At 34.1% G+C, this 23,340-nt stretch overlaps 3 protein-coding genes across 5 annotated transcripts; 2 read left to right on the top strand and 1 right to left on the bottom strand.

The window, feature by feature from the left end:
* Window positions 1–2,976: 2,976 nt before the first annotated feature.
* Window positions 2,977–4,359, top strand: LOC121771021 (myb family transcription factor PHL8-like). Its single transcript, XM_042167823.1, has 6 exons — window positions 2,977–3,327; window positions 3,401–3,477; window positions 3,553–3,595; window positions 3,664–3,727; window positions 3,799–3,868; window positions 3,963–4,359. The coding sequence occupies exons 1-6, from the start codon at window positions 3,204–3,206 to the stop codon at window positions 4,236–4,238; spliced, it is 654 nt and encodes a 217-aa protein (XP_042023757.1). The 5' UTR covers window positions 2,977–3,203; the 3' UTR covers window positions 4,239–4,359.
* Window positions 4,360–4,654: 295 nt separating this feature from the next.
* On the bottom strand, window positions 4,655–5,492 carry LOC121771022 (E3 ubiquitin-protein ligase MPSR1-like). Its single transcript, XM_042167824.1, has one exon. It carries the CDS (start codon window positions 5,364–5,366, stop codon window positions 4,845–4,847), a length of 522 nt encoding a protein of 173 aa, XP_042023758.1. The 5' UTR covers window positions 5,367–5,492; the 3' UTR covers window positions 4,655–4,844.
* A 3,026-nt stretch (window positions 5,493–8,518) lies between these two features.
* Window positions 8,519–11,501, top strand: LOC121772526. 3 transcript variants are annotated; one of them, XM_042169661.1, is made up of 8 exons: window positions 8,519–8,601; window positions 9,108–9,467; window positions 9,974–10,045; window positions 10,396–10,460; window positions 10,618–10,771; window positions 10,852–10,941; window positions 11,028–11,117; window positions 11,215–11,501. In XM_042169661.1, exons 2-8 carry the CDS (start codon window positions 9,177–9,179, stop codon window positions 11,341–11,343), a joined length of 891 nt encoding a protein of 296 aa, XP_042025595.1. In that variant the 5' UTR covers window positions 8,519–8,601; window positions 9,108–9,176; the 3' UTR covers window positions 11,344–11,501. The 3 variants fall into 3 exon arrangements, with proteins under 3 accessions (XP_042025595.1, XP_042025596.1, XP_042025594.1); XM_042169662.1 differs by lacking the exon at window positions 8,519–8,601 and having other exon boundaries at window positions 8,639–9,467; window positions 11,218–11,501; XM_042169660.1 differs by lacking the exon at window positions 8,519–8,601 and having other exon boundaries at window positions 8,640–9,467.
* The last annotated feature ends 11,839 nt before the right edge of the window (window positions 11,502–23,340 follow it).

The following is a 23,340-nucleotide window of genomic DNA, read 5'->3' as shown; positions in this document are numbered from 1 at the left end:
TCAATATTATTACTATTCGTTTATGCTTAATATTGGTCTTGTTTTGGTTGTTGGTGTGATTTTAGGGGCTATAAACGTAATGCATGAAACACCTGCAGGCCTTACCTTAGCTGATGAGGCATTGCAGGTACATTACCTTTTGAATGTTACTAATCAAAATCAAATATTGTTGTTTAATTTGAACGTATTAAAACAGGTAGATCAGACGGTGACGGTGGAGGGAAGAATGGATTTGGAGATCAATAGAGACTATCCTGGATCAGGAGCAAACAATCGTCACACTCCAAATCCTCCGGTTAAAGAATAAAATTTATGTTGTACCTAGTGTATTCGAGTTGTACCTTCGTGCAAATGTGTGTGCAAGCTCTCTGGATAAAGAGATTTAGATAATGGGAGTTTGATGATCATATTCATATATATATATGGGGTTTCTCTTTTTATTAGGCGACAATAAATTGTTAGTTATGGTTTTAATTTGAGAATCACCATGTGTTTTTGCAAGTCTGTTAATAATATGTCAAACCAATCATATGTGTGAAAATTATTTCTCTCATATCTTTTTATTCTTTTTCGGTCATTATATTTGGCTGGACACACAATGTGACATTATGTCCACGCTAATTTTACTCATGTTTATTAGTATGCTGGATTAACTAAACTATTCCTCTTTTTTATTAGGATAGCCATTAACGTTCCATGGAACTTTCTCATTAAAACAAAGAAACCAACTTGTACAAATTTAAAAACTCAAAATCTTGAAATAGGTGGTGACGTGGTGAATTAGGACGGATGTTTTTCCTTTTATTGAATAATTTGCTGTTACATTCACATCCAAACCAAAATTAATTATGATACTTGGATTATAACTAGTACTAGTATGGAATATAAAAGTCGAAGACAAATATAGGATCATGTGAAAGTTAGCCATTTGGAGGGAAATGACAAAGGAATCTGGTAAATGGAAAATGTTTTAATAAAATTACAAGAGAAGTGTCTCTACCACTCTAGCAATTCTATCAAAAAAAGGAGGAAACATTATTATTACAAAGATTAAGAATGTTTGAGTGGAAGAAGTGGAAGTGAGGTGTCAGCCACTTAAACTACAAAAATCATAATCATAATTAGCTTTTTAACATAAAACAACCCTCATTAAGATACATTCTTCAATTCTTCATTGCTCGAAATGTTCAGACCAAAAGATGGCATGAAGATTTCCAGATTTCTAAGTATTTTGAGTTACACTTTATGCAGACAACAGAGGAGTGGAGGATAGAAATGTAATGATTCATACAAAAGTTGAAGCTACCATTATTTCTAGAAAATTTTAATTTAGGTTTCTTTAAAGGCCACACTCAAAATATACTATTGCTTTAATATCGAAAAAGCAAGAGGTCAGCTATTGAAATATTATGAAATATTTCTTAATTTATAAATTCAATATAGCACCTGGTAATCATTGTAACTTACATACCTTAGATATGTTTAATATCAAAGTTGTAATGACAATGACTAAAAGTTGAATTGCCCTTACTTTTTAAACATGACTTTATAAGCTGCTAGCATCTTATTCTTTAATGTACCTATTATTTTAAGAGCTAATTATTCGAAATACCACTAGGTTTAAATCTAAATTGTAATGTTGCAATTATAATATCTTCAGTTTTCTTAACTTTATCATTTCTCGAATTTTGTAGAAATACCCTAATTTCACTTGTTTCCAAATTCCAACAAATTGAATTCAAAATCAATATAGTGGGCCTAGTGGATCCGATTAAACTGAAAATAAAAGACTGCCTATAATTTTATAACTTGAAAAAGTTCAATCCGATGGATCGAACATAACTATTTCAAAGCCCAATATCTTACCTTGTTGGCATCTCACCCCTTTCTGTTTTAGTACTAATGATCAATTAATAAAATCAAAATTTTGCAGGGTCGAATAAAATGAAGAAGGTCATTATTGGCATCAAAAGGTAGCTAGAGACGAAAGAAGTATATCTTTTGTGGATAAGTATTAATCCGAAAATGAATTTCATGGCTGGTGACAAGGTCAATCGACTCCACTTGAATCAGTCATTGGCCATATCTTTTGCGGATAAGTATTAATCCATTATTCGTTTGCGAGTCATGACATGACTTATTTTGTTGCACATTGCCCAATTCTAGAATCAAAATTGCCCCTCATCCTAAAACGATATATGCTTTCGTGTTAGAGGATGTTTCTTTGATAGGGTCCCAAACAGAATAATACTCCATCGAGTAACAGTCCACCCTTTTTTTTTCTCCGAACCTTCTCTTTATGATCTTGAAAATTCCCTTGAATCTCCTTTACTCATTTCCGAATTTCTTTAAGTATGAAAGAATTTCAAGTACATATATATCCGCTGGCTAAAGTGAAAGCTAACTAATTTGCTCTTCTTTTTCCTTTTGTCCTTTTTTGGGGTTTAATTTTCCTTCTTTGAAATGTCCAAAACCTTTTGGGCCACGTATTATCATGCATATCACTAATTGATGTTATAGTCTCATATATTCCTCTTCTTGCTGAAACTATAAGCATGCACCAATTATTAAGGAGGAACATCATTAATAATTAAGGAGGAACATCATTAATATATACATTCCAATAAAACACTATTCTTCATTTGTTTGCATTCAACCACCATATCCAAGTCTCTATTTCCATCAAGAATGACGTTTAACAAATAATTTAGGCAGTTTTTGAACTTGAAGCAAATAAAAAAAGACTACATCATGCAAAAACCATGTAACATTGTAATGAAAAATGAATCATACATAGATATACTATGCTTGTCCTAAAATCTAACCTAGATTCCTTATCACATCCACACTGAGGTGTAGAGACAGAAGCGAAACACCTCATTTGATGATCCCATTTTATATCTCATCAGTAAGCTCCTCCAGCAAACACTATAGAGAGAAAGGGATGGATAAAAATAAATTAAACCATTCTTGGAAGCGTGTTGCTTTCTCTGGCAACACATATTCCCTTCAATCTTCCAAGTCAAACAACAAAACAGAATAAACAAAGTACCGAATCCAAAAATGGGAGATGAGAGACAAAGCAAAAGAGCCTCACGGCATATATTCCCTCATTCACACTTGACTTTTCTTACCATAAACTACATACATGTCTCAAACTACTATAAACACACACACACACACATCATCCTTCAAAACAACAAATGTCTTCTCACAGCAAGGAAATGAGGCTGGTTCTATCAGGTGATGCGAAACCGAGACTGAGATGGACTTGGGAGCTGCACCACCAGTTCTTAGCTGCTATCGAGCAGCTCGGTGGCGTTGAGAGTTGGGACCTTTATCTCTCTGTTTTTGATTTGCTACTTCATTTTTACACCTGACTACAAACTGTGTGTAACAGAAGCCACACCTAAAGCATTGATGAGGGTCATGGGCATCGATGGCCTTACTTTGTACCATCTCAAGAGCCATTTGCAGGTAATATTATCTTTCTTTTTAATTCCTAACAAAATTCTTGATTCATTGTGACAAGAGTTGTTTTTTCACTTGCAGAAATATAGGATGGGAAGGAGCCACCAAAATAAGCAAGAAAATAGTAAGCATATTTTTTCATGCAACTAAACTAATTAGTACACATTTCATAATTCTTTTCACTCCACACAGAATATGGTGAAAAAACGAGTCGTCACTCCACCAACAAGACCACCTTCGACAGAGCTGCTAAAGAGTAATAACCGCTACACATTGTTGATGAAAGTTCTGTTAGGGGGGAATTACTAACACAAAATGATTGATCAGAAATTTGGAGATGACAAGGGCTCTGCAAGTGCAAATGGAGGTGCAGAGGAAACTGCATGAACAAATTGAGGTAGTACAAAACAACGAAAAACAAACATCAAATGTATGAGTAACTCTTGTTACAACGTTGATCAATTTATAAGAGTTGTACACATATTTTGAAGGTTCAGAAGCATCTGCAGCAAAGAGTGGAAGCTCAAGGCAAATTCTTGCAAAGAGTGTTGAGAAAAGCTCAAGAAACAATATCTGAATACGGTTCTTGCTCCGCTGAAGCAGAGAATGCCAGAGCTCAGCTTGCTGATCTGGTATCAATGGTGGACTCTTCCGAAAACGATGCAAGAAACCAACATGATGAAGCCGTGGATCAGAGCTTTCTCAGTCTGTCTCTGCATCCAGCAAGAGAGAGTGTGGATGAGGACACCATTGATTTGAACAGCTGATTTAAGCATAAGTATTTTGTTAGACTAGTGTGGGAGCCATTAATTTCTAATGTATAAAATCTTCCGTTTAGACTTTAGACTAAACCACTAATTAGTTGCGTGCATGTGATTTTCTTTCTTATCTTATATTCATATATTTGGTTCTTTTAATACACAACATATGAAATCTGTAGGAAGAAATCATCTTAGGAATCGTTTGGACATTCTAGTGTTACATAATGTTATTAGTAATTCAAGATCAATGACACCATAATAAAGGTTTTTCTATCTAATACTCCTAGTAGTAATATTAACTACAATAGAGTAATACTTATGTAATTTAATTTGTAAGCTAGAAAAATGACTCAAGGTAAGTTTTACAGTAGTATATTTTAAAATCTATTTAGCAGAATTAATGTCTATGAATAAACTTGGAATTGCAAGAAATTTTGAACTCGATTCCAATTTCGAATTGAAGATTGCAACATAAACTCTATACAAGAAGGTGGCAACCCAATTAAAAAAAAAGAAGCTGTGCAATGAAGAATGATGGTGATCCTAATCCTGCCCTGTTTGACGAGGATTCTGATGATTTGGGCATCAACACTCGGCCGATCACCGCCGAAACTAAAGGTCATCCAAACCCCAGTCCTCCTCTCGCTTTTTGTCCTCCACCGGCATCTCATACCTGCACACAGGGCAAGAGCCGCTTACATTCAGCCATCTCTCTATACACCCACCGTGAAACCTATGCTTGCACGGCATCTCCTTCGCCTTCTCGCCTTCTTCCCATCCCTCCAAACATATCGCACATTGCTCACCGCCGCTTGCCACCTCCACACTCGGCAACGCGTCGATCGACGCCTTCGACGCCGGGGGCCGCCCCGATTTCGAGGGTAACAGATCATCGAATGAGGCCTCCGATCCATCGCCGGCGCCTTCCAAGATTACCACTGTCTGAGTCATCGGGTTGATCAGGACGAGCCGATCGCTGCGGTGATCGTCATCGTGGGCGTAGGGCGGCGGATTTAGGCCGGCAACGCCTAGGATGAAGGGGAGGAAGAGCGGAAGGCCTCCGTCGCTCAAATTGAATGAGAATTCGGCTGGAAATGCCTGAGATTGACGGGGGGAAGTAGCTTCGGACGACATTGATGCAGAATTTGAGTGATTTCTTCAAGTTCTGAGAGAATTTTAGTGAGGAATTAATGGAATTGGGCGGCGTTGTTTGTGCGGAGCTTTTATGTACAGATTGTGGAAGATGATTGGAAGCTTGTGGAAAGTTCTGGAATTCTGTCGATTCTTCTAATCCGACTATATTTATTCACTTCGGTGTTAAGAGCATCCACACTGGACAAGCACATTATCAGGACAAGCAACTGGACAAACAATAGCCCAGTCATAGTCTAGCCACAATAAACAAAATTATAAAAAATAAATAATTAACAATCACACAAAATACGGAATTAAATTTACGACACAGATACGAGAAAATTCAATAATAATATTAAAATTTTAAAAAGTACATTAATTAAAAAAACACACTTCATTAAAATTAAAATAACATTACACAATCCTCATTAATGAGTTTGTTCCACATCGAAAGCACATCGAAAGTGGAACATAAAACATTCAAGGATGTCTCTATAAAAGATAAACAACCAAGAATGAGTTTGTCCCACATCAAAAGTGGAACATAAAACATTCAAAACATTCACGGATGTCTCTATAAAAGAGAAACAACCAAGAATGAGTTTCATAAAAAAACATTAAATTAAAAAAATTAAAATTTCCGCTCTCTGATCGCTCTCCGATCGGGAGCCTGCAATAGCGGTCAGCTGATCGGCGAGTGCATCGGCGAGCGCTCGGGAATCGGCGTGCGCTCACCGTTTTTCTAGCCGATTTGGCGCTCGCCGGCTGCAATAGTTCGGCGAGCCGGTGCGCTCGCCGCTATTGGAGATGCTCTTATGGCTTTACTGTAATTTCGGTGACTCATGCGATGCGGAATTAAATATTAATTTTACACCAATTTAGAAAAAATCACTGATGCAATCGCAGACTGAAATTTTTTTAATTCATTTGGTCAATTTTTAGGTTACTCCAATCACCTAATTTTTTTTAAATTCAATAAATAGTTTTTGCATACCAAATTTTAATTGATGGTATATGGGCATATGGCTTTCAATGACAGTGGACATTTGCGCTGAAACAGGATAATCATTTAAAATTTATAATAGTTTATATTCCGAATATTAGTTTTGTAAAAAGTATTCTGAGGTCCAACCTTAAATGTTTTTGCAACTTAATGTTCTTATTTATGATTTTCACTTATCATTAAAGTATTGAGCCGCCATTAACGGAATAGGGCAATGTAAGCCAGTTGGGCTCTTTGAATTGGGCCTCCAATAATTGCTCAATTCGTACCTACAATTTTGCGACAATAAATTTCGAAGTATTTAAATGACTGAGAAAATAAAGAACAAATATTCATTAGAAAAAAAAAAACATATATTATCAATAAATAGTCATTTCAAAATAACTCAATACATAAGGTAATCTCATTCTTATACTAATAGATCGTGAGACCGATATTCAAACTTTCATTTTAAATGTTGTTAAGTTAATTTTCTTGGGGAAAATTGAAACTATCATAGAGTGACATGCAATTTAGAAATAGACAAACTTTGCCTTGTTTACTACATTCATGATCTCGTTAAAACCGCCAATTCTCATTTAAAGATTAAACTATCATATACTAGTATAAGACAGCTTATACGTCGCTTTTATTTAATATTAACAGTGGTATCTTATTTTGTACTTGTCGTCAACGTACACACAGTCATAGATATAATAGTATCGGAATTTTATTTATTTATTTATTTGTTTGAAATGGGGTTATAATTGTATGTAATACTTCTTTCATCTTTTTAAAAAAGAAACTTCAGAAAAAATACGATTTTTAATTATATAATTGACACATTTTAACGTATAATTTATACAGATAGATAGATAGAAAATGATTGAAGTATTGTTAATAAAGAAAGAATTCCACCTCATAGAAAATATTAAATAATTAAAATAACAGGTTTTATATTAAGAAATAGACCAAAATAAAAATAATTACCATTTTTAAAAGATGAAGGGAATATATAATTTAATTTAATTACTTATGAAGGTATGGAAAAGTCCTCAATTTTTTAAAATTTGTATCGTCCCTTTATTTTGCAAATCATTGTGGCATTTTTTTTATGTTAATCCTCGTGTTAGCTACTATTATATGGATGGATTCCACTTATAATAAGCAATAAATTAAGAATGGCAGGTTGTTAAATGATGAAGTTAAGAATATGAATGTTGTTTAATGGGAGTACTACTTACTACTGCTACTAACTAATGTGGCATTGAATAATTTGGAATTTATCCAAAAATTAACTTGATTAATCAAAGAATAGTAAATGTTGGATTATGATTTTAAAAGGTAGGACTACTAGATATTAATATTATTGATAGTATAAGATCTTTTCGAACGCCATCATTTAAAGATAAAAAATACAGTAAATGAGTTGGTAATATTTTATAGAAAAAAATAGAGTAAAGGCTAAAATTGGTCATGAACATATGTTTATTTTATCATTTTGGTCATAAATTTTATATTTTAAATTTTTTGGTCCTGGACATTTCAAATCGGATCACAATTGGTCCTCCGTCAACAATTCCGTTAATATTTAACGGTCAACGATTTTAATCACAATTTTGACCAACTTAAACAATTTTTAATTATTTAATCATCAAATTTATTTTTTAAATAAAATCATAAATTATTTATTAGAAATAATTAAATAATTTTTAAATAATTAAATTATTTATTCCAACTTAAACAATTTTAAATAACAAAATTATTTATGATTTTATTTAAAAATAATAATTTTGATGATTAAATAATTAAAAATTGTTTAAGTTGGTCAAAATTGTGTTTATCATAAAAAAATCATAAATTATTTATTACAACTTAAACAATTTTTAAATAATCAAATTATTTATGATTTTATTTAAAAAAATATTTTTGATGATTAAATAATTAAAAAATGTTTAAGTTGGTCAAAATTGTGATTAAAACCGTTGACCGTTAAATATTAACGGAATTGTTAACGGAGGACCAATTGTGATCCGATTTGAAATGTATAAGATCAAAAAATTCAAAAGATAATGTTTAGGACCAAAATGATAAAATGAGCATATTTTCAGGACCAATTTTAAAATAATGTGACATAAGAAAGGGAAAAAGACAAAAAGGAGAAAAGCTTGGTATTTTCTCTTGGCTGGGCAACAAAATCGCGATTTCTTTTACACTCTCAATTCCATTTCTTTCTTTTGCTTTCAGTTTCAGGTATTGTCTTTCTTCTTTATATCCCTCGTATTTTTTTGTTCTTGCATTATTTTCCAGTTCGTTTGTAGCTCATTGCCTCTGGGTTGTCTATTGAGTTTGTTTTGGCTTTCTAAGATTAAGAAATTAGTAAAGAATTTCTCTGATCCCGCTGCGTATTCCAGCGCGATCGGTTGATTTTCTTTAATTGTTTTTTTTTTCTTTTTCTGGATTGCCCACTTTCTTCGAAACTTTTGATTCCGCCCAGCTAAATTTTTTTGTCAATTTGGGTATCTCCGTAGGTTTTTGGATTCTTGATTGATGTGGAATTTTTTGTTTTTTGCTTCCAAGAATCTTCCGCTGAGGTGATTTCGTTAAATTGAAGATTAAAAAACGGCACGATTTTGAGCGTTTTGTTAATTAGGTTTAAATTTTGGGGTGAAAAAAATGACATTTATGTGACTGGTACAAAAAGGGCAATATTTGATTGACATTTTTGAGGGGTTGATTTTGGTGAGTTTTGTGTTTAGGGATACTTTTGGTTGTTGATTGAGGTTGCGGCGTGGTTGGAAGAAAAATATATGCATAAAAAATTGTGAATGGGTGAGCATTTGGTGGTGAATATGGAGCAGCTGCCGAAGCCTGAGGTAGTTGAGCATAGCCAGCCGGTTGCTCAAGCTGTTTCATGTGGTTCCTGGGGGAAGAAGTCTGAGTTGGTGGGGTCGTCATCATCAGCGCCGGAGGATGAGAAAGTGGTTGTGGTGGTGGTGGGGAATGAGGATGCAAACGAGGAGGCGCCCCTGATAGGAATGGGGGAGTGCCGGATTTGCCAGGAGGAGGATTCAATAAGTAATTTGGAGAGCCCTTGTGCTTGCAGTGGGAGCCTTAAGGTGAATGCTATGTCACTTTTTTGGTATTGTTCTTGTTGATTTTGAGTGTTTTACCATGTTCTTGAAATGTGTTTCTAGCAGTAGTTATCGACTTTCAAATCCTTGTACTGAAGTGATGCGAATGTCTAACAGGGATAAAGTCGAGTTCTTGATATTCTCAACTCGAGTATTCACTATATTGTTTGCAGTGTTGTTCCTGTCCTCCAATGATTCTAAAATTGCATAGCATTACTACCATTTTGAAGACTAAAGCAAGTTTTGTTGAGAAAGCATACTGTTTGATAAAATATATGTTTGCTAGAAAAGTTAAGGGTATTCGGTGAGCTGTTTAGCATGCAACTTTTTTTTCTTTGATTCGGGGGATTATACTACTTTTCTGTGACTATTCCATCGCTTGTACTGTCTTATAGATAAAGCTTCTTGTATATGATGATGCTTTTGCTCTGTCTCTTTAAGAGAAGACCCTGTTTATTCAAAGCCTAACTGTTTTAACTGGTTGTCTGCAGTATGCTCACCGCAAATGTGTTCAGTACTGGTGCAACGAGAAAGGAGACATTACTTGTGAGATCTGCCATCAGGTATGCGATTATTCTGCTCCTCGTGGTTTAGTCAATTTGAAATTGTCTTGTGTTAGACAGCTTTGTATATGATACTTTCCATAGAGAATGTTTTCTTTTACTTGAGATATTCAAGCTTCTGTTGATCAAGTAGAAATCACATTACTTTTCTAGTTTTTTGTTTTGATGTGATTACCTCACTCTCTGCCTTAAATTTCTAAGGAAAATGACAGTAAGCTTCTGTGTTGTTCGCTAATGCTTTCTTATTCTAAAATTTGAAAGATTTTATTTGATAAATCTAGCAGTTTCCTGTAGTGTATATGGTTTCAGCATAATTTTCTCTCTTAGTGATGATTGGTGTTAATATGCAGCCATATCAATCGGGCTACACTGCTCCCGCACGGCCTCCATCGGATGAAAATAGCATTGATATTGGGTACGTACGTAATGGGTTTCATATCGAGAACCAGTTAGACGGAGAAAAGTGGTTTAGTGACAGTTTAAGATATTTAACAGTTAATGCCTTTTGAAGGCAATGTTTAACATCTGTGTAATTACAATTTCTGATTTGGCATGTTTTAATCTGTGTCTAGGGGTGTCTGGCAAATCGGCACTACCCTTGATATGCACGACCCTCGACTACTGGCCATTGCTGAGGCTGAGCGCCAGTTGTTTGAAGCTGACTATGATGATTATAACGGTACAAGCAACAGTGGCACGGCATTTTGTCGTTCGGCTGCTTTAATTGTAAGGCTTACTTTAATTTCTTGATGAATCCGATTCTAAACTAGAGAAAATATGTGATTCTGTTTCTGTCATTTTGGCAGTTGATGGCTCTTCTGCTACTGAGGCATGCTCTGTCCATCACCGATGATGGAGATGGCGAGGGAGATGATGACGCTTCCACCTTCTTCTCTGTGAGTATATTTGCAAAGCTAATTTGCATATGTTTAACCATACAATCTTTTGTATCATAGTTATTCTGAATTCCTCATTGATGCAGCTGTTCTTGCTCCGAGCCGTTGGTTTTCTCTTGCCTTGCTACATCATGATATGGGCCATCAGTATCCTGCAGCGACGCAGGCAAAGACAGGCAAGTACTTCTAAGCCAAATAAAAAGGAATCAAGAAATTGTCGTTCCGTTTCTTTGAGCTATCTATTTATGAAATTCTTCAATTTTTCTGGCACAGGAGGCTGCGGCTCTGGCAGCAGCTCGGTTTGCTATTGTCGTGCAAGCGGCACAAAGCAGAGGTCTCCTTGTCGCCTCAGCTGCACCCGCAATCGCTTCACAAGCGACTCCTCACCTCGAACACGTTTGAATTTTATGTTGGAGCCCTCCTATCTGGCATGTTTGTATAATTCATGCAAGAAAACACCCTTGCTCTTGACAAACAACCAATGTTATTGTCTGAATCTTTTAGGCTTCTTTTCTTGTATTTGAAATTATATAATGCACTTGAAAACCTAGCAATCTTCACACGTGTGCATATTTGCTTATTAGCCTTTTTTGATCTTTTTCTTTTAAATCTCTTCTTCGCTCTTCCTATTTTTCGAAAAAAGTTGGTAAATATGCTCTAATTAAGTGTTACTTAAAATACAATTAATTTAAGATGTCTCGAGCATAAAATACCCCTAAAGACATGCATTTTCCCTTAGCTTTTACTATTTGAGATGTAGCCCATTAACCAAGCAATAAAATCGACTCATCATCATCATCATCATCGTCTCTGTAGTGATATGCATAAGAAATTTAGATATGGTCGCTGTGCATGCTTTGCAGGTGTACCTCGTGGCTGAAATGTTGTACCTTCTGGAAAATTAGGATCCTGTTTGGAACTCAAAATGGGAGATCTTAAGACAAAGAATAAGTTCATTTAATGTGAGGTTTCAATGTTTGGACCATGACCACTCTATTATTATTATTCCATCTTAACACACATTAATCGAATCTCATGATCAATGGCAATTGTAAAAAGTAAAAGCACAAGAAGGTGTGCTTAAGAATGTTCCAGTCGACTTGTATATGATATTCTATATCACTACTGCCAATTTTAAAGTGCAGATCAAGCAAAAGATGTCCAAATACAAATTTTAAAAATATATACATCCTCAATTGGAGGGATTTAATTAATCAATCAATACATACTTTGGTTTACTCTTTGACAAATTACTTAATTAGTGACCCTCTACATTGTATATGCAATTCAATAAAGGTTAGCAATGAAGAAAATGATAAGATTTTTGCAAGTAACATAAGATGTTTAGTGATGCAGATGGCCCAGATTAGGTTATAACCTCACTAGCTAGAGAATTTTTAATCTCAAATCATGAAATTAAAAAACTAGCTTGGTATACTCAAACCAATAGCCACGCACAAACATGAGTCTCGTAGATGCTACACCGGACGAAGTATACCAAATTTACGAATATGACTCATCCCGGCCGTATAGTGGACGAGAGAGTATATATGTTGGTGATAGTTACAATTAGGGTTAAAACAAAAGGGCAAAGATGCTTAATTAGCTTCTTGAGGGTGTTAATGTTTGTTCCAATCACCTTTTAACTATCCTATTGAGATTCTTTTCTAAATAAAAGGCTTCATGATTGAGGTGAATCCGAAACTCTTTCACCAATTCCGGCCCCTTAAGACCTTCTTATATGCTATACCAATTTTTTCTTCACCAATACAACATCAAGCAACACTTCTCTCTCTCTCTTTCCCCCTCACTCTCCACTTTCTTGAATTACTTAGCTATGTTTGTGCAAATCCATAGGTGGTCTTTGGCAATCATTTGCTTAGTAGTATTAATGTTGGTGTCATCTCAAATGCACATAGCTATTGGCATGAGAGATTTAGGCCGTGGTCGTGGTGGTGCTGTAAGACCGGAAAATAGAGACGAGCCCACACGCGTACCTGAGGCAGCGGAGGTGAAGGTAGACGATAAAGGAGCAACTCAAAACATGGGATTTGATTCAAACCAATCCAGCAAAAGGAAGGTTAACAGAGGATCAGATCCTATCCATAATAGAAGTTGAGAACTTGAGAGACTATTTCTTAGGTTGTTTTTAAGGTTTGTGCATGCATGCTTCGTTTTGGATGAAATCAATGTTTTTGATGTATATAGTTTAGATCGAAAAAGAAAGCTGCCAAGAAGAGATCAATGCCTATGATTGATTTGGTTAGTTTTAGCATATGTTAAGGCTGTTGGATTCTATGTTTTAATTATATGTTTGTTCCATGTCACATGTTTGAAGCCATAAAAGTTGTGAGAAAAACCAAGTGTTCAAATCTTCTTCCAGTCACATCTGTTGCTTTTATAATTATGGAGTATTATTATTGGAAAATTTGGAAATTGTAAAATGTACATGTTGCTACAGTTAATCTCATGTAAAAAACATTGCTTTAAGTTATGTGACACGTTGGTAAAAACTTATCGAAAGTTCAGCGTGTTCAAATATTCGTTTTGTAGTGGAAAAATCCTAATTTTGTTTTGCTGAAATGAAAAATGGCAGACATATTCTTCAATTTATCCCATTAAGCACATAACTAGAGAACAAATCACAGTCACAAGATCAAGAAAATCAAGGGCTAGCATTAATACATGTAATTTTCAAATTTAAAGGAGAATCAGTTCACTCTTATCACAAATTTACTTCACTATAACAAGGCGGGGGTATAATGGCCACTTCACAGAAAAAATTAGGGCAGAAAGTAAAATGCTCTCATTTGAAAATTAGCATCGTCGCGCGATTCAAACTTGATTAAAATCGATATAACTAACCTGGATCGCCTTCTTCATCCTCGGAAGATTCGGAATCAGAATCAAAAAGCGAGCCACCAACTGGAGATTGTAACTCATCGAATATTGTCTCATGATTGTCGTTGATATTTTCTGTAGAAGTAGTTCCAAGTACGTTTGCTGCTTCCGGAGAAAATTCAATTGTGGGAGAATGATTGCTCGAGTCGTCCATTGATGTTATGGTGATTTGCGTCCTAGGCGTAATGGTGTTTGAAGAATCCGTACAACCAAATCAATCTATAATAAATAAGAAGAAGAAGTAGAGACTTTAGTTGAATATTGTGACTGAGTGGAATTGCATATTTAATTTATGTAGAGAGATTGGTGATTCAATTCCAAATGATCGTGATTCACATAAAAAAGAAAATATCACAGGCACTTCACTATAAGAAAATATACAGGCACTTCACTCTAGCCTTGGAACACATCACTATAAGCATATACTTACTTCACTGATGTTAACAAAATACATCACTATACGAAAATATCACATGCACTTCACTCTAGCCTTGGAACACATCACTATAACCATGTAATTACTTCACTGATCTTAACAAAATACATCACTATATGAAAATATGACAGAGACTTCACTCTAGCCTTGGAACATCACTCTATGCATGTAATTACTTCACTGATGTTAACAAAATACATCACTATATGAAAATATGACAGAGACTCCATTCTAGCATTGGAACACATCACTGTATGCATGTAATTACTTCACTGATATTAACAAAATACATCACTATATGAAAATATGACAGAGACTTCACTCTAGCATTGGAACACATCACTCTAAGCATGTAATTACTTCACTGATCTTAACAAAATACATCACTATACAAAAATATAACTGAGACTTCACTCTAGCATTGGAACACATCACTCTATGCATGTAATTACTTCACTGATCTTAACAAAATACATCACTTTATGAATATATTACAGAGACCCACTCTAGCATTGGAACACATCACTATAAGCATGTAATTACTTCACTGGTCTTAACAAAATACATCACTATAAGCATGTACATCACTGATGTTATGAAATAAGTAAATCTTTATCGTGATAAATGGAGTATCAGAGAAAGATTAATGGATTATGATCACGTAAAATTAAGACAACCATCACACGATTGAGCAAAATGATAACGAAAAGTGACAATACTCGATATCGAAAATTATTTACTTGCATAAACTATTCCTACTTAATACTCCGCTAACATATATCTGGGAAAACATATTTAAAACATCACAACAAAATTAAGCCTTCTTTGGTGATTTGGTTTTAGGGGCTTTCTCCTCCGCCGCAGCGTGAGACTTCTTCGGCAAAAGCAAATTTTTTGGCAGAGCAAATTCCCCTTTAGGCAGAGCAAATTCCTCCTCTTCAATTAATTTTTTGGTCAAATTTGGGACAAATCCGTGGAGAACGTCATACAATAGGCCGGAATCAGACCTCTCAATTGGGAAGAAATCCATGCAATTATTCTCATTCCACAGAGCTTCGCTGTTTTTGTTCTCGATATTTTCTAAGCTGAGCGGCGCGGCAGCGAAGGCGGTTTCGGAGACTACGGTGGCGGAGGTGGCGCAGATAGAGGAGGAAGAAGATCCGGTGAAATTGGAGGAATTTCTCAAAAAATCGGAGCTCAGAGTGAAATTGGAATTTGTATCCAGATACTGTCAATTCCAGCTTATGAATTTCATAAAGTAATTTCCAAAAATGCCCTTAGCCTATTTTACATTATTAAAATAAATAATATTTGTTGTCTTTATTTGTGTGGCTGAGATTTGTTCTCTAGTTATACGCTATTATATATATATATATATATATATATATATATATATATATATATATATATATAGGGTTGCGTTAAAGATAGAACCATTCTTAAGTGTAGAACCTAGAACTCTACATATTTTATTCATTGGATGAGGAAAAAATGACGGTCAAGATTAAAAATCATACATATTAGACTATGTTTTCACGACATTCCGGACTCAACATGTGAAAAAACTCACATGTTGATGGAAGAATGAATGAAACGAAGAAGAGTCCATGCATGCTTTATTTTTTCACTTATCTGCATTCACCCATTAATAATAGTTTTGGTTGTAATGGGAAGTTGTTGTGCAAATCAACACCATTGGATTAAAAGATCTAACGACCTCCGTTTGGCATTTGTTCTACGTTTAAGAATGGTTCTACGTTTAAGAATGGTTCTATCTTGATCACAATCCTATATATATATATATATATATATGGTCATGATCTATGGCAAACACCTCTTAACCATATAACTAGAGAACAAATAATAGCCACAAGATCAAAAAAATCAAGGGCTAATATTAATTTTCGAATTTAATGAGATATTAGCTCCCTTAATCACAAATTTACTCCATAATAACAAGTCAGGGGTATTATTGTCATTGCAGACCGAATTAAATCCAAAATCATATTAGGTGCAAAATTGAATTCATTGAGAAATTCATTGAGAAACGGCGATGAGAAGGAAGGCGAGTAGGAGGATGAGGCTGCGGAGGAGGCGGCTGACCTCGATCGCCACGAGCATGAAGTAAGGGAAGGAGGAGCGGGAGATCAGGAGCGTTCCGTCGAGATCCGCCGCGATTGAGTGGCGGTTCGAGCTGTAGGTGGTGGAGCCGTAGACGATGGAGGTGCAGTCGGCGTAGACGGTGGCGGCTCTCTCGATGAAGCTGATCGGCATCAGCAGCCTTGAATTGAGCGGACTTGGTTTCAGCTGATCCATTTGATTTTGGTTTCTGCGAAAGCTGTGTACAAATTAGTTTTTAATTAATATCGTAATAGTATTGTTGATACGCTTAACCATATTGTAATTGAAGTCACTTTAGCTATTCATAAAAAAACATGAAAAACATAAAAACAAGAGTGAAGTAAAATTAGAATAAGTGTGATGTGTTTTGTAAACAAGAGTGAAGTAAAATCAGAATAAGAGTGATGTGTTTTGTTAACAAGAGTGAAGTAAAATCAGAATAAAAGTGATGTGTTTTGTTAACAAAATCACAATAAGAGTGATGTGTTTTGTTAACAAGAGTGAAGTAAAATCACAATAAGAGTGATGTGTTTTGTAAACAAGAGTGAAGTAAAATCAGAATAAGAGTGATGTGTTTTGTAAACAAGAGTGAAGTGTTTTGTGAACAAGAGTGAAGTAAAATCAGAATAAGAGTGATGTGTTTTGTGAACAAGAGTGAAGTAAAATCAGAATAAGAGTGATGTGTTTTGTGAACAAGAGTGAAGTAAAATCAGGATAAGAGTGATGTGTTTTGTGAACAAGAGTGAAGTGTTTTCTGAACAAGAGTGAAGTGTTTTGTGAACAAGAGTGAAGTAAAATCAGAATAAGAGTGATGTGTTTTGTGAACAAGAGTGAAGTGTTTTCTGAACAAGAAAGAAGTGTTTTGTGAACAAGAGTGAAGTAAAATCAGAATAAGAGTGATGTGTTTTGTGAACAAGAGTGAAGTAAAATCAGAATAAGAGTGATGTGTTTTGTGAACAAGAGTGAAGTGTTTTCTGAACAAGAGTGAAGTGTTTTGTGAACAAGAGTGAAGCTTGGTTTTTCTTTCTTTCTTTTAAATAATAATTCTTTTATATTATATAAATAAATCTGTAGAAATCATTTAATCTATTCACATATAATAATTGATTGCCTTCATTTCATACATAATCAAAACTAATGCAAATAAACCTGAATGCCTCAAACTCAGGGCAATCAAAACTCACTGCCTTTTGTGAATTTTATGAATCAACTTTAAACTAAGCAAAAAAAACATCATTTCCTCATCATCGCCCGCCCTAATTTCCAGCATCTCCGCATCGAGATCGGCCAGCAAATTCGTTACAAATCCACAGAATTCGAACTCCACGCCTATTGTTTAGCTAACTGCGCCAATTTCCACCCTACCGCTGCAAGGCATCGCAGTTATCGGGCACCGGCGAGTGCCACGGCGACCGCGGAACTGGTGACGGCGTTGCTGCTGATGATGCATCAAAATCCGCAACTCCTCCTCCAGGTTGCTCCGGAGCTCCCTCTCCAGCTCCACGTTTCTCTTCCGAAACGCCTCCGACGCATCACGGTGGCGGTCAGAGATCGGCACACGGTGGCGGTCAGATTGTGGAGTAATTTGATCGCAGATTTGCATGTTTTGATCGCAGATTTAAATTAAGAAAGCAATTTCCAAAATTACCCTCAGCATATTTTCTATAATTAAAATAAATAATATTTGTTCCATTAAGATGTGTGGCTGAGATTTGTTCTCTAGTTATACACTTAAGATTAGTTATACATTGATCACTACTATATATATATATATATATATATATATATATATATGAGCGTTATTCTCCTATTCATCCCTTATATCCTTTATTCTTCTTAATATGGGCCGTTAGATCTCATTCATCAACGGTCCAGATAATCTGCATTATTACACTATAATGGTGCATTATTAGTCAGTGTGCATTATTCAACTAAAAATCTGCATTATTACACTATAAATGGTGCATTATTAGTCGGTGTGCATTATTCAACTGAAAATCTGCATTATTAAATGACACGTGGCACCAATCTAACCGTAGGATGACAAAATCATGGGGCTGAGATTAAAAAGAATAAAGAACAAAAGATAAAAAAGAAAATGAATACATATATCTATATATATATAGAGAGAGAGTTGTGACCATATGATAACCCCTAAATCACGTAATAGCCCTATAACCAAATCTGAACCACACATATTTTCTAATCTTGTGGTTGAGATTCAAACTTAGATTTACTTCATAAAAAAAAGCGCGGGGTAAATATGTCATTTCCCTCATTTAATTTCTGAATTTCGCCAAATATCACGTAAAATGATAAAATGATATATGTTAGGTTTATTGCATAGAATGATAGTTTTGCCGGATAGAATGATACTCTGAGATGATAAAATGATAATACGTCATTTCCCTTATTTAATTTCTGAATTTCGCCAAATATCACGTAAAATGATAAAATGATATATGTTAGGTTTATTGCATAGAATGATAGTTTTGCCGGATAGAATGATACTCTGAGATGATAAAATGATACTTTTTGACTGACTGATAAAATGATATATGTTAGGTTTATTGCATAGAATGATAGTTTTGCCGGATAGAATGATACTCTAAGTTGATAAAATGATACTTTTGACTGACTGATAAAATGATATATGTTAGGTTTATTGCATAGAATGATAGTTTTGCCGGATAGAATGATACTCTGAGTTGATAAAATGATACTTTTGACTAACTGATAAAATGATATATGTTAGGTTTATTGCATAAAATGATAGTTTTGCCGGATAGAATGATACTCTGAATTGATAAAATGATACTTTTGACTGACTGATAAATGATAAAATGATATATGTTAGGTTTATTGCATAGAATGATAGTTTTGCCGGATAGAATGATACTCTGAGTTGATAAAATGATACTTTTGACTGATAAAATGATAAAATGATATATGTTAGGTTTATTGCATAGAATGATAGTTTTGCCGGATAGAATTATACTCTGAGTTGATAAAATGATACTTTTGACTGACTGATAAAATGATAAAATGATAAAATGATATATGTTAGGTTTATTGCATAGAATGATAGTTTTGCCGGATAGAATGATACTCTGAGATGATAAAATGTAGGGGTGGCAAATCGTGCGGATTGGGTCGTTATCGGGTCAACCCGATAACGACCCAACCCAATAAGGCCAAACCCGAACCCAACCTGTTAAGGAAACCCCAAACCCGAACACGAATCCGACCCGCCACCTCCAAACCCGGACACGACCCGGACACGACCCAAACACGATAGCGACACGAACCGCTTTGGGTTGACCCGACACGATAGCAACACGATATCGACCTGAACACGATGGCAACACGATAGCGACACGATAGCGACACAATAGCAACACGATAGCGACCCGACACGATAACAACACGATAGCGACACGAACCGCTTTGGGAGGTAATTCTAATTTCTAAACCCTAATCTATTTTTTTATTATTTTCCTAAGTAAAAGTTACTAAATTAAATCTAATAAAAAATAAAAATAATAAAATAATAAAATATTAATTTTTAACAGGTTACCCGCACCCGACCCGCACCCGACCCGAATTTTTCGTGTTCTTATTGGGTCAACCCAATAATGACCCGTATCCAATAAGACTTGATCCAAACCCAATTATTTCGTGCGGATTCGTGTCGGATTATCGTGTCGTGTCAAAAATTGTCAGCCCTAATAAAATGATAATACGTCATTTCCCTTATTTAATTTCTGAATTTCGCCAAATATCACGTAAAATGATAAAATGATATATGTTAGGTTTATTGCATAGAATGATATTTTTGCCGGATAGAATGATACTCTGAGATGATAAAATGATACTTTTTGACTGACTGATAAAATGATATATGTTAGGTTTATTGCATAGAATGATAGTTTTGCCGGATAGAATGATACTCTAAGTTGATAAAATGATACTTTTGACTGACTGATAAAATGATATATGTTAGGTTTATTGCATAGAATGATAGTTTTGCCGGATAGAATGATACTCTAAGTTGATAAAATGATACTTTTGACTAACTGATAAAATGATATATGTTAGGTTTATTGCATAAAATGATAGTTTTGCCGGATAGAATGATACTCTGAATTGATAAAATGATACTTTTGACTGACTGATAAATGATAAAATGATATATGTTAGGTTTATTGCATAGAATGATAGTTTTGCCGGATAGAATGATACTCTGAGTTGATAAAATGATACTTTTGACTGATAAAATGATAAAATGATATATGTTAGGTTTATTGCATAGAATGATAGTTTTGCCGGATAGAATTATACTCTGAGTTGATAAAATGATACTTTTGACTAACTGATAAAATGATAAAATGATAAAATGATAAAATGATATATGTTAGGTTTATTGCATAGAATGATAGTTTTGCCGGATAGAATGATACTCTGAGTTGATAAAATGATACTTTTGACTGATAAAATGATATATGTTAGGTTTATTGCATAGAATGATAGTTTTGCCGGATAGAATGATACTCTGAGTTGATAAAATGATACTTTTGACTGATAAATGATAAAATGATACTTAAATAAGATTTTACGTATTTAAATGAACGAAATTTGTATATCATGGGAAATAAGATTTTACGTATAATTGAACCTCATACATACGTGTAACTGAACCTCATACATCTGTATATCATGGGAAATAAGATTTTACGTATTTAAATGAGCGAAATTTGGATACGTAAATTTTATCATGAGCGAAATTCAGAAATTAAATAAGCGAAATGACATATTTACCATCTGCGCCTTTTTTATGAATGAAAGCTAAGTTTGAATCTAGACCACGTGATTTTAAAAATGTGTGGTCCAGATTTAGTTATAGGGTTATTACGGAAATTGGGGTTATCATTATAATGCTCTCCTATATATATATATATATATATATATATATATATATATATATATATATATATAGGAGAGCATTATAATGATAACCCCAATTTCCGTAATAACCCTATAACTAAATCTGGACCACACATTTTTAAAATCACGTGGTCTAGATTCAAACTTAGATTTACTTCATAAAAAAAAGCGCGGGGGTAAATATGTCATTTCGCTCATGATAAAATTTACGTATCCAAATTTCGCTCATTTAATTTCTGAATTTTGCTCATTTTATCATTTTATCAGCCAGTCAAAAGTATCATTTTATCAACTCAAAGTATCATTCTATCCGGCAAAACTATCATTCTATGCAATAAACCTATCATTTTATCATTTTATCAGTCAGTCAAAAGTATCATTTTATCAACTCAGAGTATCATTCTATCCGGCAAAACTATCATTCTATGCAATAAACCTAACATATATCATTTTATCAGTCAGTCAAAAGTATCATTTTATCAACTGAGAGTATCATTCTATCCGGCAAAACTATCATTCTATGCAATAAACCTAATATAATCGGCACAATACATAATATACAAACCTACAAAGCAGTAAACGTATCATTTTATCAAATCAGAGTATCATTTTTATAAGGTTACTGTCATTTTATCCGCTTAGATTATCATTTTATCAGGTAAAAGTATCATTTTATTAAACAAAAATGTCATTTTATACACCAAAAATACCTATCATTCTATCGGCTGAAAGTATCATTCTACTCGGCAAAACTATCATTCTATCGGCTGAAAGTATCATTCTATCCGGCAAAACTATCATTTTATGCAGTAAACCTAACATTTATAAGCTAAAAGTATCATTTTATCAACTCAGAGTATCATTCTATCCGGAAAAACTATCATTTTTATAGGGTTTCTGTAATTTTATCCGCTTAGATTATCATTTTATCAGGTAAAAGTATCATTTTATTAAACAAAAATGTCATTTTATACACCAAAAAATACCTATCATTCTATCGGCTGAAAGTATCATTCTACCCGGTAAAACTATCATTCTATCGGCTGAAAGTATCATTCTATCCGGCAAAACTATCATTTTATGCAGTAAACCTAATATTTATAAGCTAAAAGTATCATTTTATCAACTCAGAGTATCATTCTATCCGGCAAAACTATCATTCTATGCAATAAACCTATCATTTTATCATTTTATCAGTCAAAAGTATCATTTTATCAACTCAGAGTATCATTCTATCCGGCAAAACTATCATTCTATGCAATAAACCTATCATTTTATCAGTCAGTCAAAAGTATCATTTTATCAACTCAGAGTATCATTCTATCCGACAAAACTATCATTCTATGCAATAAACCTATCATTTTATCATTTTATCATTTTACGTGATATTTGGCGAAATTCAGAAATTAAATGAGGGAAATGACAGTTTTACCCCGCGTTTTTTTTATGAAGTAAATCTAAGTTTGAATCTCAAAACTATCATTCTATGCAATAAACCTATCATTTTATCATTTTATTATTTTACGTGATATTTGGCGAAATTCAGAAATTAAATGAGGGAAATGACAGTTTTACCCCGCGCTTTTTTTTATGAAGTAAATCTAAGTTTGAATCTCAACCGCATGATTAGAAATATGTGGGGTCCAGATTTGGTTATAGAGTTATTACGATATTTAGAGGTTATCATATGATCACGACTCTATATAGGATATATATTTATCAAAGTAAGGCATCTGATTTGTGAGAATCAGTAAACAGTGGCACCACTTTCGCGTCCAAAAAATTTGCATTGGATCCCTTTATTTACACATACATATATCGTACATATTAATTATTCCTACTTTTTTTATTTTGCTTGCAAATACTCATATAAACCCTTAATAATCATGCGCATGCAAGATTCTCTGCAGTAACTAGACATATATCTTACTTTAAAAAAAAATGCTTTTTACAAAATCGGATTAATATCGGTCTCTCTTGAATTAAATGTCTTAATT

The sequence above is a fragment of the Salvia splendens genome, chromosome 16, assembly GCF_004379255.2.
Source record: "Salvia splendens isolate huo1 chromosome 16, SspV2, whole genome shotgun sequence".
In the NCBI taxonomy this organism is placed as follows: domain Eukaryota; kingdom Viridiplantae; phylum Streptophyta; class Magnoliopsida; order Lamiales; family Lamiaceae; genus Salvia; species Salvia splendens.
Note: the sequence above shows the minus strand (reverse complement) of the source record. Positions and strands in the feature narration are given on the sequence as shown.